At 36.4% G+C, this 16,286-nt stretch overlaps 1 protein-coding gene across 10 annotated transcripts in view; it reads left to right on the forward strand.

The window, feature by feature from the left end:
• Positions 1–16,286, forward strand: part of LOC149578593 (Metallo-hydrolase/oxidoreductase superfamily protein) — a 243,528-nt gene that overhangs the window by 116,721 nt on the left and 110,521 nt on the right. For 5 of the 10 annotated variants that reach the window (XR_016364586.1, XR_016364585.1, XM_089830048.1 and 2 more), the window contains one exon: positions 11,487–11,573. Coding sequence is in view for 7 of the 10 variants with exons in the window: in XM_089830048.1 (XP_089686174.1) it covers positions 11,487–11,570 (84 nt within the window). In the remaining 3 variants the exon portion in view is untranslated. The other 5 variants (XM_089830040.1, XM_089830034.1, XM_089830045.1 and 2 more) reach the window with 5 other exon arrangements.

Genomic DNA, 16,286 nt, shown 5'->3' on the forward strand with positions numbered 1-16,286 from the left:
AGCTTGTTACTTAATGAATATCTACAAGTTATAGAGGCACATCCTTATCTTTTAGACAGTAATTCCTATCTTTTATAATATAAATTATGGTCTCCGTGTGAAGTGAGTAGACAGGTAGCAATATAAATTCAACACTTAATGCTTTTATTAATCAGGGCCATACTTGTCAATCAACAAAGTTTGTGCTAATTGTCTTCTAACTTCTTGGATCTGTTTAGGCTTTTTCGTGTGGAACTAAGTTATGTAAATATTATTATATGAGTGCCTGTTTTCATTATTTCCAATTTGGAAACATAAATTTAATTGCCTTGGAATTCTTATCAAAACCATCTGATGGTATTGGCATATCCTAGAAATGTGCTCGATTTCGTATATGTTATTTCATTTTGTATGAACATAGTTTGTGAAATGTTTGGATAAACGTATAATTGACAGAACTGGTTAATCTGAGAATTCCTAATACCTGGAATTCACCTGGCTGTGTAGCGAACAAAAAGGGTGGTGAGGTGGAAAAGAGGAATCTATGATAATTGAATCCATAATAGCTGTGACATTTCAAAATTTATCAGTTAATATGAATCAATTAATAGCTCATGCATATTCCTGTTATTGTGATCTTCTACTGTCAAGTTGTACGGTGAGTTGTTTACCAGAAAGCCCAGTGGATGGTAAGATGTTCCCTGTCAATTCCAAGTAGGGAGGCCCTTTCTCATTGGAGATCGTGTGGGGATTTGTTGTGGTTCGAGGTTGGGTGGTTAAGCCCCTGACAGTGTTTCACCTCTCTCGAGATGTCAGACATGCGTCAGACAGAGATAAGCTATGTTTTCATTTGTTTATCGGAAATAGGTAAAATCACATTTATTTATGAGGAGCTAAGATTAAATTGAGTTATTTCATTGTTACCGTTATGTAATGGATTGATTTATAATTTATTTTTCATTTATATGAATATCGAATATAAATAAATTTCCAATCTTGAGTTACTGTCACAGATAAGTAATTGGAAGGAAAAGAAAATCTGAAGCCCTAATTGACTGTATGACAGCTGGAACCTTAAATGATACAGTGGTATTGGAAACCCTAATTGGATCCGTGGTATCGAAGCCCTAGTTGAATTCGTCGTCGCGGATGCCCTAAAATGAATCCATGGTTGCGGAAGCCCTAAGTGGTAAAGTGGTTTTAGGAGCCCTAAATGAACCGATGGTAATTGATGCCCTAATTTAAATCATAGTGGTAATTAGTTGTAAACATCATATGATTTTGAGATAGCAGTTTTTAGATGATAGTCGAGTTGTGAAATCGTTGTAGTATATTTGTGGACTAATCCAGGTGATTGCAAAAGCATCCCTTGTTTGATTTCAATTTCAGTTTTTTCGAGGTATGTGATTTTCAAATTCGGTAGTAATTTCATTTGATGGTACTTTAAGTTTTAAAGTTAAGAAATTTTGTTTAACTGATTTTACCGGTAAATCTTATTCACATGAATATGAATCATATAACTGACTTCCTATGAAACGAAGTGATAACTGTATTCTTAAGTATGTTAAAAGTTAATTTAGACTTGGGAGAACCGGATGTTACAAACAGTGATTGAAGAAAGATAACAAGAAGAAGCATATGAAGATAGAAATAGTGATTGAATTGTCATACTGTCCAGAGTATTACAAATTATGAAATTTATATCAGCAGTCCACTCCGAGATCATTTTAGGGAATGGTACTGAGTGTCAAGTTCATTCCAACCTAATCTTATCATAATTAATAAAGATCGTAGAGCACCAAGTGTGAATATAACATTAAGTCATCCAACATAAATCAGATTGTCCATCTGAAATTGCAAGGATATTATACCTTAAGGAAAGTCATTGACTGGTAAGAAGTCTCTTATAAATGATTTGAAGGAATTAGTTGCAAATTACATAGGCCTAGATGTGGGGACATTTCAAAACACTTTTATTATAGTAAGTATGCCAAACTGAACCAAACAACGAGCAATCTTAAACACTCCTATCCTCTGAAATGCAAATTGACCTTCAATTCTGCCAACTAAGACCCTCTAATCAATTGACCTAGCCTATGAAGGGCAATGACAGGCTAAACCAAACCACCAACCATGGTGGGCTAAAAAGTGGACATTACAGTCCACTCTCCTTGAAATTGCTTGTCCCCATGCAATCTCATTAACAATATCACACCAGCCCACTTGGATCCCAAGGGTAGAATTGTGTAATGTCCTAGCTGATACCAGCTAGCTCTTGTAACACCAACACTAGAATAAGTGGCAGTAGCTGCCAACCTAGATTGAATCTAACTATATTTGTCACAAGAGTGAATATCTCATATGGAAATAACTTGAAAGGATGGCAAAGCTTGCTTCCCAAAATTACACAAAGTAAGGTGTCATACTTATTGTCCAACACATTTGTAACTAGACTATGCATCTAAAAGAGGTCATGTACATGAGGATCATGTTGTCGGTAAAGTTATAAAATAACCGACGAGTAGATTAGCATGTTGTCAGTAAAGTTATAAAATAACTGACGAGTAGATTAGCATCCGAAAGGACGCGTAACGGTTGAGTCACCCCTTCGGAATGGTATATGTACACCGTTCGGAATGGACTTTGGATCATTGTTGTAATCATCATTGAAAACACTATGTAATCTCTTTGGCATATATGCGAATAATAAAAGGAGTAATACGGTGTTACATATTCTTGTTTGTTTCTTGCATGCATTAAACTATTTACCCCATACGGTAAACAAATCAAAAGTAAAACTATAGGCACTCCTCACTATGTAAACGCTTGAAAACCCCTTAGTAAGCTCTGTTTCAAATCTTGATGCATTCGTAGGATCTCAAACATCATGAACATTCATCTCAAGAGAGTGGTGAACATCAACCTCGAAAAGCAGATTGTCATATGACCCATGTAGCACTTGCCTCAATCAAAGGATTGTTCACAAATTGAACCTCATCAATATGCTGATCTGAACTGTACAGCTTGGAACTCTCGGAGTCATCTGTGTCACACTCCTGAATCATATCATGCTTTTCTATCACCTCACCATGTGACAAATAATCGCCATACAAATTTTATGGTTTGTGATCAACACTATGATAGAGGTTGTTTCAACAACATTCACTAGTTGATAAGTTTCAACATGTGTGCTAGCAACTTTGCACACATCAACATCAAAGGTATTGTTGTTACGTGCCTAATGGGATGGCTCGAAAGACACTGTAGAAATTGTTGTACAGTGTGTTCACACACTTCTTCCAAGATAGCTAGATGTCCATCCAAAAACCGATACTAGGACTCATTGCCAATCAATGAATTTTCTAATTTATTATCCGAGGTTTGATTTTTTCTCTCTATAGGATCAGTTATATGCTGGTCACTAGCTGCTGAAAATTCATTGTAAAGACTTCTAGATAACTCACCCATAAAGACCTCTTGTTTCTCTTTTTTGTTTTTTGATGTAGACCTCTTAAAAATGGATGCCATGTACCATGCTAATCTGTGTGTGGTTGTCAGGTGTGAAAGCAATTCACTCATCCTTTCCTGATTTGTCTAAGCTTCTCCAATTCTTTCATCATGGCTTTTGATTTTTCTCTTGGAAATAGTCATGTTGCTCAACTGAACTTCCAAATTGCAGCCGAAACTTACCCAACAAGTTGGCAAGAAAAAGTCTCCTAAAATATGCTAACATCCATTTACAAGTACTAACATGCAACAATTGACACCACACATGTCACCATTGTCTAATTTCCCGATGGTGAACTCGGCTTGAAGGCGATCTTGGTCCAAAGGCAATCTTAGCCCCAAGAGGACCTCTGTCCAGAGGCAATCTCGATCCGAAGGGGATCTCAACCCAAAGGCAATGACTTCCCGAAAGGGATCTCGGTCCGAAGGCAATCTCGTGCCGAAGGGGATCTATATTCGGAGGCAATCTCGATCCGAAGGTAATCTTGGCTTGAAGGAGATCTCGACCCGAAGGGGATCTTGACCCAAAGGCAATGACTTCCCTAAGGGGATCTCGACCCAAAGGCTATTGCTCTGATACCACTGTAATGTTCCGTATGCACATGAGAGGGAAGGAAACATGCAGGATTGACTTGGAGTTGCCACACAATCACCAAACGATGGAAGTTGTCTATCATATAGTGATGACCAAGAGGCCGTATGGTGAGAGATAGGAAAGCTTTATGGAGTTGCTAGTTGTCTGTACAGTGACAATTTGGACATTCTGTCGTACAGGGTGAGGGAAGGTGACCGTACAGATTATTGACCATACGCTATGGAGGGACTGATGGCGTACGAGAGTGCAGGACCATACAGAATGATGAGGGTCGAGAGCGGACGGGTGAATGAAGGTTGGCTAAAGGGATTATATTTCCTTCATTGATAATGCAGGGGTTGTCCAATCACCAAGATATCAATTCAAACACATAAAAAACACAATATATCAATATCAATATATTCTAGACAACAAGGATATTTGCAACATAAATAATGCCCTAACTTGCCAGAGTCGAGCCAAGAATACAGAACGGAATAGGGTGTGTTGAATCCCACTGAAACCGGAAAGCTTAGTAGGGAAGATCTTTCACTTCTGAAATGACGAACTATTAATACTGAACTCCAATAGGAATTCACAGTATAAAGAATAATCCAAAATTGCGTACTAAAAAACTACCTACAATCAGTCATAAATGCCCCTACGAAGAAACTTCTAAAGGGTTTACAAGTAATGCCGACATGGCAACACCTACAAATAAAATAAAAGATGGGTCCAAGATATACATAAATCAATCAAAACCACAAATACAAATATTCTTAACTGGGGCCCCATATTTATTAATTGAAGTAACTAATTAAAGGTCCTTTTATTATAATATTAAAATTCTGGGACCAATTAATTATTTAATTAAATTAAATTAAATTTTTACATTAAAATTTGGGGACATGATACATTGAGCATTGACATGTAACCATTAAAACTAACGTGCAAGTGCTGATCACTACTATGCAACCCTTGGAATCAACATGCAAACATCTTGATAGTCTCAAAACTAAAATGTAAGAGAAAATCACTGCCATGCAACATGAACTCCCTAGCATACAACTGAATATTTCCAATTAACCTAGGACGACAGGAAATCTCTTTGATACCACTACAAGAAGCCTATGTTTGCCTTCACATACATTTATACAAATCTTGCCTGATATTTTAAATTATAATAGCAAACACATAAATCAAAAGGAGTGATTTTTCACCATGCAATGAGTCTGAAAATTCTAGATTTTATTTCCCACTTATACAAATCACTTTTTTAATAAACAAAAAGCAACCCAATTCATAAAAAGTGGTCTGATGTTGCAAAAGCAACACTAAATGGCTGCAAAAAGAAATTATAAAATGATTTCTCCACTTCAACATCTAGGACAAGCTGAAAATTGCAATCACCTTTATTGAATTCAGTGAACACTCTAAATCTACTCCAATTTGGCACAAATATGACTCCAGAATAAAGCCATCACTGGTATGCAAAATTCAATTCGTCTTTCATCATTTTAAATTGCTGAAAACACTGAAGAATTGTCACCCTCCAATGCTGATGATGTGCAGAAAGCCTTGTCTCATACACGATTCCCAAAACATTCAAGCAACAAATTAAACATCTCATATGCATAATAATTCAATTTACACTTTGCCCTTTCCTATAAATCCTTCATGAGGTTCAATTAAAGAGCTTTCTCAATTAAGTCACATTAATGACTTATTAAATAGCTCAATTTGACCTTATAATATCACTTAATAACCTCCTTGGTTCAGATGCCCAATTAATGTAATCAATTAATGTACTTTAATGATGTCTCATGGCCCCCATTTACTTTAAAACTCCATAGTAGATTTATAATAATTTATCAATAAAGTGCACTTTATTAATAATTTAATAACATGAATTTGTGCTGTCAACTTCAATTCATTGAGTCATTTGGGAATTATGATAGTCAAGTGCATAATCCATGTGACTAGGTGCCCTGCCAAAATTAGCAGCTTTGCAAATACAACTTACTATAAATAAAGTCCTTGAATAAATGCTCAAGCCAATGATGTCAAATCTTAACACTGCTCTAGAAGCTCGTTTAGGTGCCCTTCTATAATTAAAAACCCTGACTTTCCTGAAATACGCACTCACTATAAATAGTAAGCATTCCAAACTGAACCAAGTGAAGAACAATCCTATCCTCTGAAATGAGAATTGACCTCTAGTTTTTTCAGCTAAGACCCTCTAGCTTGTAATGCCCTGCCCGGAGATCCTTGGAAACAAGGATGAAAACAAGCCAGAATAATTTTTTTTTTACAAGTGTAAGTGCACATGACAACAACATAAGCGGATCATACAGATCGCAACGGAAAACTTAACGACCATCCTGACACCCAACGGATCTCCAAACGTCACCACTAACCAAAACACAAACAAGAAAACATAAGAGATCGACCAAGCTAAAAGACCAAAACGGATTCCTGAAAATAGGCTAAGTCTGAATTCTGAAGCCCTGAAATTTCCTAGAATCTTTATCTTAGTCCGTAGAGGTCTGAAACCCATCTCAAATGAATCGTCGCATATATTAAAATATATCTTAAGTATAAGAACTTATACTTAAACGATATATTTTAAACCCCGAAGGACTAAAACAGAAACCCGAAAACTGGATTTCAAGAGAAACCAACAGAAATCAAAATGCAACAACATAGGGTTGAAGAACGCCAAAAAGGGTATCCAGATCAACTCTAAAAAAGTTCGGATCGCGACGAAAAGTGCCCGCTGTCCACCCGCGCAGGTTTTTACAAAAATTGTGCGATACTTTAATGCAGCATAGAAAAGTGTCACGCGACATTTCTTAAGGAGGAGTGCGACACTTTCAGGGACTGGGCGATACTTTTCCTTAAGGCGTGCGACACTTTAACAATGTCATGCGACAACTCCAAGAGGCGTGCGATACTAGAAAGTGTCGCGCGACACTTCTCAAAGAAGCGTGCGACACTTTACAGAATCGTACGATACATTTTGTATGGGCATGCGACACTTTTTAAATGTCGCACATTGCCGAACAAATGTTGCCCATACAAAACAAAAACACTTCCAGAACTCAAAAACGGGGAAAAACCGACAAAAGAACCTCCACACCGGGGAGTACCGGATCCACATTTCGAGGCTAGAACACTCGAACCAGAACTGAGTAACTGGAATACAGAAAATGGAATCTAACATCTAACAAATAGAAAAGGAACAGTACAGAAGGGAAACATCACCACAACTGAAATAACATCACAAAGAACAAAACAAACACAAGTACGCGGTTCCTCCCAACCATCAATGGCGTCATAAGACCATCGTGGGCCCTAGCCATCCCCCGCGTGTAACATCCCAAGCCATCGATCAAATCATCGGTGCTGTCGTGATAGGGACATCACTACTAAACATGCTACAATATAAGTAAATGAAATCTAACATGCTAGTAGAAAGCATAAGATAACCCTGTAATCAGATAACATCATCTACTATATGCTAAACATCATAATAAGGAATACGTAAAACCAACATCATGTAAACATGGAAAACAACATCCCAATGAAAGCATAAATCACTAGAGAGCATACTCCGCAAATCGAAGTACCAAGTGATACATCCAGCAACGATCACGCTAGAACAATAGACCGTCTCTGTACACCGGTCCCTAGCAGTGGTGAAGGTAGCTACGCCTTCCAACCACGTGGCACCCGTAGGTCCACACCCGCCGTGTTGATGGAGATAATGATTCCAACCACACACACACAAAACAACAACCATGGCTAACACACACGCCAAGCAATATGATGATTGAATCCAAGACAGAGACAATGCATAAACTACAGGTCCTGGTCAAACACCTCAATGGGCTACTACGTAGGGACTGATATCATGGAGAGTCACTTGGCATCGAAAAGCCCAAGCTCGGATCATGCGTTTCAACTCCTCAACGGAGGGCCCCGCATATACTTTTATTATTATCTTAAATTTATTACCACCCAATGGTTTATTTAATTATCACTTACTTAGAACTTCCTCTGCCAACCCTGTGGGACTAAGGTCACCAAGCTACGAGATAGAAGCCCCCTCCATATGCTACCCTACCCTACCCATGCTCATCCAACGATGAGTGCCCATAGGCATGCAAACTCCCAACCCAACCCCAATGATCACAACTTCCGGAAGTACCACGGAAGATCGGGCCCCATAGGTCACCCGATAGATGTACATGTGTGTGGCGCACCACCATCACAGAGATCATACACAAGGACATGATGAGAATGCAAACAGAAGTCAATCGACCGAAAAACATAATCGGGATGACGGATGCTATACGCATCCCAAAGCAACGAAAGATGCAAAAGTGTTCCGACTGGTATCCAAACGGATCATCCAGGTCCACAAACCACAATGTGCCAAGAAAACTCGAGAAAACAGGGCTGCACACAAAACGAGGTAAAAATTCCAAATTTTGGAAAAATTCCAAAATTAAAACCCATTTGGCCTTTGGGTTCAAAAACTCCAAAAATCCAAAAATAATTGAAAACGGACACCGTATGCAAAAACGGCCAGCATAACGGCCCAAAAACTCAAACCCCCATTCCAAAAATAGGTAAAACGTTCATACCCGACCAACCGGGCTGAACTAGCAAACAAAAACGGAGGGGAACACTAGTTCACAGCCTCCTAACATAATGCTACAAGAAACGGAAGCAGAAACAAAGTTAAAACATTAAAAGGGGAAGGCCCTACTTGACAACAAAAAGGGCCAAAATTGAAACCTGTAGAATAAAATAACCAATCCGCCAAAACTGCTGAAACTGACGGCAAAGCGAGAACTCCTCAAGTTGAATCCAACGAGACCAACCTCACAAAGATCCCACGCTCACAGCTCCCACAACGAGCAAAACAATAATCCTTCAGAAGAGGATTCCCAAATTTGCTCTCCAAATTTAATTTTCCAAAATGTGAGAAGTGAATAATGAATTCACTTTTTTAATATTTATTCATTTTTGAGTGAATAGTTCATTATGGAAAATAGCTGGCTGGAGTAGTTAAACTCCGAATCAACCCAAACGAAAACAGGTTATTATCCGTAATGGAAATTCACCTAAGGCAAAGCTGCCATAAATTAAATCCAAAAAGATTTAAAATTCGAAAACCCAAAATTACAGAAAATCACTTAACACTTTCGTGACGAATGTGAACTTCTAAATGCACAGACATGCTCACTGGTCTAATCACATAATGCAAATGAGTTCGGATTTACTAATCACCGAAAGGTTTTAATATAAAACAACTAAATAAGGATATGTTGACCATATAGGAGTGACATTGGCAAAATATGAACAACTAGATCACTAACTCCATAGGCCACTGCCAGGGATATAATTCCTGCACACTAAAACACATGATCAAGTGCAATTGCATATAACATACTAGCCGAAGCAATTAAAGCATTAAATAACTCATTAATCCATTTACATCACTCACATTCGCAAAATGTGTAAAGAACATAAATGAAGTAAATAACCATAGCATAACATCCATCTCAAAATAGCATCAACATGCAAGTACGATAAACTGAACAGCATAGCAACAAAGCATCTATGGTATGGAAATCAAAGTATAACATTCGACCCTCAAGTCATCTCAAGGTACAAATATCAAAAGGAGTAACAAGTATCTCTCGAATCAAAAAAAATAGACAAGGTACAGACTGCAAACACAAGAGGCACTACATAGCCAATTGACTTAGCCTATGACAGCCAATGATAGGCTAAACCAAATCGCCAACCATGGTGAGCTAAAAAGGGGACATTATAATGTTGCAACAGGAAGTTCCGTGAGAACAAGTGAATGTTGTTTTTACTTGATCTTTAGGAGCAATTTTGATTTGGTTATAACCTGAGAATCCATCCATAAGGAAAAGTATCTCATGCCCTGCTATGAGATCAACTATTACATACAATGTCGGGGAGTGGGAAATCATCATTGGGACAAGCTCTGTTAAGATCTCTGACATTTGTACAAACATGAGTATTCTCATCCGGTTTTGAGACTGGTAATAGATTGGAAATACAGTCCACACAATCAATAGACCTTATAAATCCAACATGTAATAAATTTTCTAATTCTGCTTTTACCAAAATGCTACACATGGGTGTATTTTTCTTAATTTTTGTTTACAGGTTTTACTCCCTGTGGTAATGACAAGTGATGCTTAACCAAATTAGGATCAAGTCCAGGCATGTCTGCGTTGGCCCAAGCAAAATTGACTGGTCTTCATTGAAAAATTGTATAAATGCCACTTGTTACTCTAATGTCAATGATTCAACTAGATGTATAATTTTGGGCTTTTCTTGAATACCAAGATTCACTGCCACTATTTATTTGACTAACATGGATGATTTCTCATGCTAAGATGGTTGGGAAGTGTGTCAAGCCTTCCATCCATAAGTGCCTCAAAAAGGTTTTCACCCTTGGATACATCATTCATTTTTACCTTTTCTGAGTCTAATAGTGTTGTAAAGCAGTTTTCACTAGAAGACCTATTTATATTTTCTATAATTTTGTGACTGAAAGACTTGATAAGTAAGCTGCACTGTCAATTTCAATAGCAAATAAAGCTCTATGGTCCCTAAGGGGTATATTAGTTTGTGCTCCGAGAAAATTTATGCTAGCCTCATCATTTTGAAAGGTATCCAATTGTGGTGGTCCTTTCTGTTCCCAATCAGTCAGTTTGGGATGAATAAGGGTAAAAACTCATGTTTAGACTCCAGGTTATAGACTGGATCAAGGGTAAATACACCCTCATATTCATGAATGTCAATGAAATCATCAAGGTCATCGATGGTGCCTCTCTCCAGCTTGTGTTGCATTAGAGGACTCGCCTACCTCACTCAAATTGCCCTAATTATTCAAGGTCTTATCTTTCTGCCTGTCATAACCTAGGTCAGGAACTCCACATTTTCCATTTGGTTGATTTGGTTTAAGGATGCCTTGGTATTGTAATCCCAAAGGACTATGACCATCATATCCATGCTGTTTCATTATTTTGAGTCTTTTTGCATATCAGTTGGCATCTTAACCTTTGGTTCTTTAGTTTGTTCTTTTGTTGTATCCTTGTCTTTATATAACCAGCCCAAGAATGTATCTTTTAAACCTCTGGTCCTAAAAGGTTTTTCTATCTTTATTTCTTGAACAGTTCATTGCAGGAATGTGTGAATGGATTTTTCTCTTCTCTTTAGCAAGAAAGATGTATGTGCCATATTACAAAACTAGATCAATTATTTGTAAATCTATATCAGTGATGTAAATAAAGCTTTGGATTATTATCAGTGGCATAAAATTTTGTAGATATTTTGGACGTTTTTGTTTGATACATAATCTTTTCATGAACAGGCTTTGTTATCAAAAGCCTTGCCACATGTTCAAATACTAGAGCCTTCTCCGGGGTCACCTTTGGATGTTCCCATACCATTATAATTGGTGATTCTTCTCTCCTATTTGTTCTGTATAAGTCAAATTTTTATATGATGTGTCAGTGAAATGACCTTAGCAATGCTTCATTTTGTATTTCCACTTTAGTCCTTATCTTTTTCTATTGATTTGAGCATATGTACAGTTTTCTTAATGATGTAAACATATTCATTGCAGATGTTATTATCAAAGTTTTATTTTGCTAATATTATCTTATCATTTATGGATATGTGGATCAGCTTCTAGACAAATTATTATTTCTTTGTTCGGAACTATTAGCTTGGTGACTTTGTGTTCATCGGACACAGCTACCACTGTGGTACTTTATGCAAACATGGATTTCAAATTTAGAAAAGTACTTGAAAATTAAGTTGCCAATCGAATTGTGTATGCTCTAATATTATATTGTATGAAAGCACTTTCTATTTGTTTCTGTAGATTACTCCATTTGGACACCTACAAGTACTTACATTGTTTATGTTTTTGTCGTAGGCCATAGCTAGATAATAATCATTGTCTTATAGAGGAGAAAATCTTGATATATTGATCCTCCAAATAAAAATGATTACGTGTGTAAAGGATAAAGCAAGGTGATGAAATGGAATAGTGGGAGCAAAACATTCATTCGTGCAAGAAAATTTCCTCATGACAGAAAAATTAAGGACTTTTAAAGATATACATGGAAAGAATGGCAGTGTAAGGCAGAGCTCTCTTATTGATTTCCACTTAATGTAATTAAAGAGTATCTTCTTTTTTCAGCAACCTAAGAAGTTTAATTTACAGTAAAAATGCTAACTTGTGAGCCAAAACAAGAAAAGTTTATACAACCCATACATCACAAATGAGCAGGCAAACACAAAGAATGACCTCTTCTCTGAATTCCTGCCAAGCATGTTTTCATATCAAGTGTAGGTGTCTTCGAAGTGAGGGTGTTGATACTCTGGGGTTAAATTATTTTCAGGTCAGAATGCACTTCTTCCTCTTGATGCAGCACATTTTAGGATTTAAAATTTGTTAGCTCTAGTGAACTAGTGAGAACTAAAAGTATATAGAGTTAAACTTTCTAACTGTTGGACATATCATGTTAATATATGAGTAAAAGTCCACCATATGTATGTAAAGTTGCATTCAATTGAATATATGTCCTCACTCACCATTCATCTCTGGTCCTAAATACAGCTTGAGTAATAACAGAGTGAGATTAGGGTCAGCAGGGTCTAACAATGAACTAATTACCCTAAAAGTTTGTTAGGGTTTTGCATCTTTTATTGCAGTACAAAGTGAAACAAATGTGTGAAAAATTTGCATTTTGAATTACAAGGCGAAGCTTTCCATAAATTAGAAACTAATCTAAAATTAGACAATACATACAATTTTTACCACCACTTTTGACCAAGGCACTTTTTTGTAAATATGTGAAGAATTGTCTGTTCTTTTTGCTGAAAAAAAATCTCACAAATACACACTTGTGTCTTTTAGTTGGAAACAAATCAAGCACATGTGAATTAGGTTGATCAACATATACACAAGAACACTAGAGGTAAATGAAATGCAAGACTCAATATAAAACTGTGATCTATGCCTCGAGCTCGCTTGTATTACTAAGCTTCTCAATTTATTGAAGCAATTCAACACTTAACACACATAACTAAATGTCTTAGTACACATTCTTAAGCAAGATTTGGATAATATGTCATTGAGTAAATAACAAATCTGGGGTAACAACGCTTTGCATACTTAATGAATTGTAACTCTTTGAATATGTATGTGTGATAATAATACTTGATTGATAAATGTAATTGCAAAATGGCAGGCATATTGTTTATTGTTTACAAAGCTATGCATGATAATAATGAAATAAATTAATTGAAGTATAATTATAACTATGATTGCTTGCATTGTGTGGAAGCTTTATTATAAATTATCACATTTGTTAATGTTGAAACCTAAGACACCAGATGCATGCCGCTTGCCCCAATATTTGGATGTGGATGCGCTAAATGCACAATCAAGTGCATATGTGCGCATCCACAAGGTGTGCATGTATACTTTGGGGACATCCATGTGCCAACACCACAACACCCAAAATGTGATTTTTTACTTAAAGAAAAAACATTTAAAAGCACTTTTTCAATTTTATTTTCCAAAAACTCTAAAGTGACTCTTTATGAGGTCATTCATCGTTAAAACATATTATTTTGTTTTCTGTTTTTCTCTCCTCATTTGGTCTCCATTTTGGCATTTCAAAGGGTAGATGATTACTTTCAAAGGTGATCGGTTGTAGGGTGCTAGATAGCTTTCTCAAGGGAGATGAATTGTCTCAAGTAAGCAATTGACCCTATGCTTGAGTTTTCTAAAAAAAATTTAGACTTTGGTGATTTTTTCAACTTTATGATGTAATTTTTCAATTTTGTTTTCCAATTTTTTTAAAGAATTAAAGAAACAAATTTAGCTCTCTATTATAATGTTTGTATTTATGTTTTTTGCACTTGTATGCTTGTATTTCTTAGTTTTTTTCTAATTTACATTTATGTATTTTCGTTTAACAAGAAGAAGTCATGTTGCAAGAGTTGCTACTCATGAAAGTTTAGTGGGTGGGGGAGTAAATGATACATTCAAAATTGATATAGGATTTCCTTTAGAGAGACATATCACAAGAGTTTTATAGGTTGTAGGAGGTCGGGGATATGTTTGGAGGTGTAATTATTGTAATTTATCAAATTATAGCTCATATTCTCGAGTAAAACTTCATTATATGGGTGTTGTTGGTAAAGGGATGAGAATGTGTAGAGGTCCAAATAAGAAGGGGTTGTCTCTTGTAGAAACAATAAGATTTGTAAAAAAACAAGAAGGGGTTGATAAATTGATTCTAAGATCAAAACAAATTGTTTATATTGGTGGAGTAAAAAAGAAAACATAAATAAATTTACCCATTGATATAGTTGCAACCTCCAAACACCTCTTCTTGCCTATACTAGACGATGAAGATGAAGTACAAATTACCAATTGCAAATGAGGTCCATCGGACATGACATTCAAATAGAGGCAAGAGACATTGTTGAATAAAAAATGCACATTTCCTTAATTCAATGGACTTGCTTTCAATTTGGCAAGATTGCTATATTGGTGGGAAATGATGTTAATCAATAGTGCACCTACAAGTTTCAGAGGTCCTGGGCTTGAAAAGTTGTGTACCACCTTGTTGCAAAGAGAAAGGAATGCTATAGAGGCCTCCCTTCAACCAATTAGAGATTCTTGGATTGATTTAGGTGTTTGTATTGTTTCCAATTGATGGAAAGATTAAGTAAATTGTCCATTATTAATGATACTGTAGACCCCCCCCTCCACATAGGGGCAATTTAATTAGAGAAATTGATTATGAAGGGGAAGTGAGAGATGTGCAGTTCATTTTCGAAATTCTCATTGAGTCTATCGAAATGGTGAATAATAAGAATGTGGTCCAAGTAATCATGAGAAATGCAAAAAATTGTAAGGGTGCAGGTGCTTTGGTTGAGGCAAAATATGAGCACATTTGGACACCATGTTTTGTAAACTCCCTTAACTTGGTGATGCAATAAATTGACACTCAAATGGAGTGGATGGAACAAATATACAAGAAGGTGGGGAGATCTAGATGTATGTGATGAGCCATCGAATATCACAATCAATATTCAAAGTTTTTTTGCGATAGGAGTTGTTGAGGTAAACAATAAATTAATAAATTAATTAAATTATTTATGTCATGTTTAATGAATCAATTTGTATATAAATTTGCTCAATATGTTCTTAACTACTTAGGTTGTTGAGACTTGATTTACATCTCATATTATTTGTATGAGATGCCTTTTGAAGTTGTGAGAGAGATTGGGTTAAATGGTTATTTGTAACCAATGGGGTATGTGGAAGGCTTCACATTTATGTAGGAGTTTGTAGGTTGTGGTTACTAATGTTTCATTATTACCAACTTGTATAATTATTTATGTCCTAGGTGATTTTTTACTATCACCGACTTGTGGTTTTGCAAGATTCAATTACTAATGTTTTCTTGTAGGATTTGTGCATGTAGACTTTGATATATCCTTTTTACAAATTATGATTATGTTTCTTGCTATAGCTTGCATGTGCACGTAGTGTCATATCCCACTAAAGTGGGGGCTATATGTATGGTTTTAAATTGGACACACTTTGATTGAAGACCTTTTAGCTTCTCTTTAGTGTGTTTTTCATTTCATGTTCATATATTTAGTACACACCTCACATCTTTTCTCTTCTTTCTCTTGGGTGAAATTGAGGTAGAATGTAACTAATCCTCCTTGATTTCCTTCATTCAGGACCTAATCTATGAGTATCCTCTCTTCCCAGGGCCCCAAAACCTGGATTCAATCTTCAGGTGAAAGTCTGAGTCACACATTTCATTACTGAACCTCTACTAGTTCGGAGTGTGGACAAGAAGACCCTGAAGGTTAGCCTTATGTACTAGGTTGACTCAAGTCGACTTGGTCCTAACACTTCTGGTGATTTTGGGCTTCTAGTTGTTTAACACCCCTATTAAAATCATGCTTGTGCAGTCGGCCCTAGCGGTGTAATTTTGTGATTATTTAAAAAATTCACTATAAAAAGCCATACAATCCCTGATTTTCAAGAACACGATAACAAGATGACTTGAGGAGCAAGGAGCAAGCAAGTGTGGACACCTCAATCTGACTTTGAGAAATTGCAAGG

The sequence above is a fragment of the Cupressus sempervirens genome, chromosome 1, assembly GCF_028749045.1.
Source record: "Cupressus sempervirens isolate cs-2001-9-10 chromosome 1, ASM2874904v1, whole genome shotgun sequence".
Taxonomy (NCBI): Eukaryota; Viridiplantae; Streptophyta; class Pinopsida; order Cupressales; family Cupressaceae; genus Cupressus; species Cupressus sempervirens.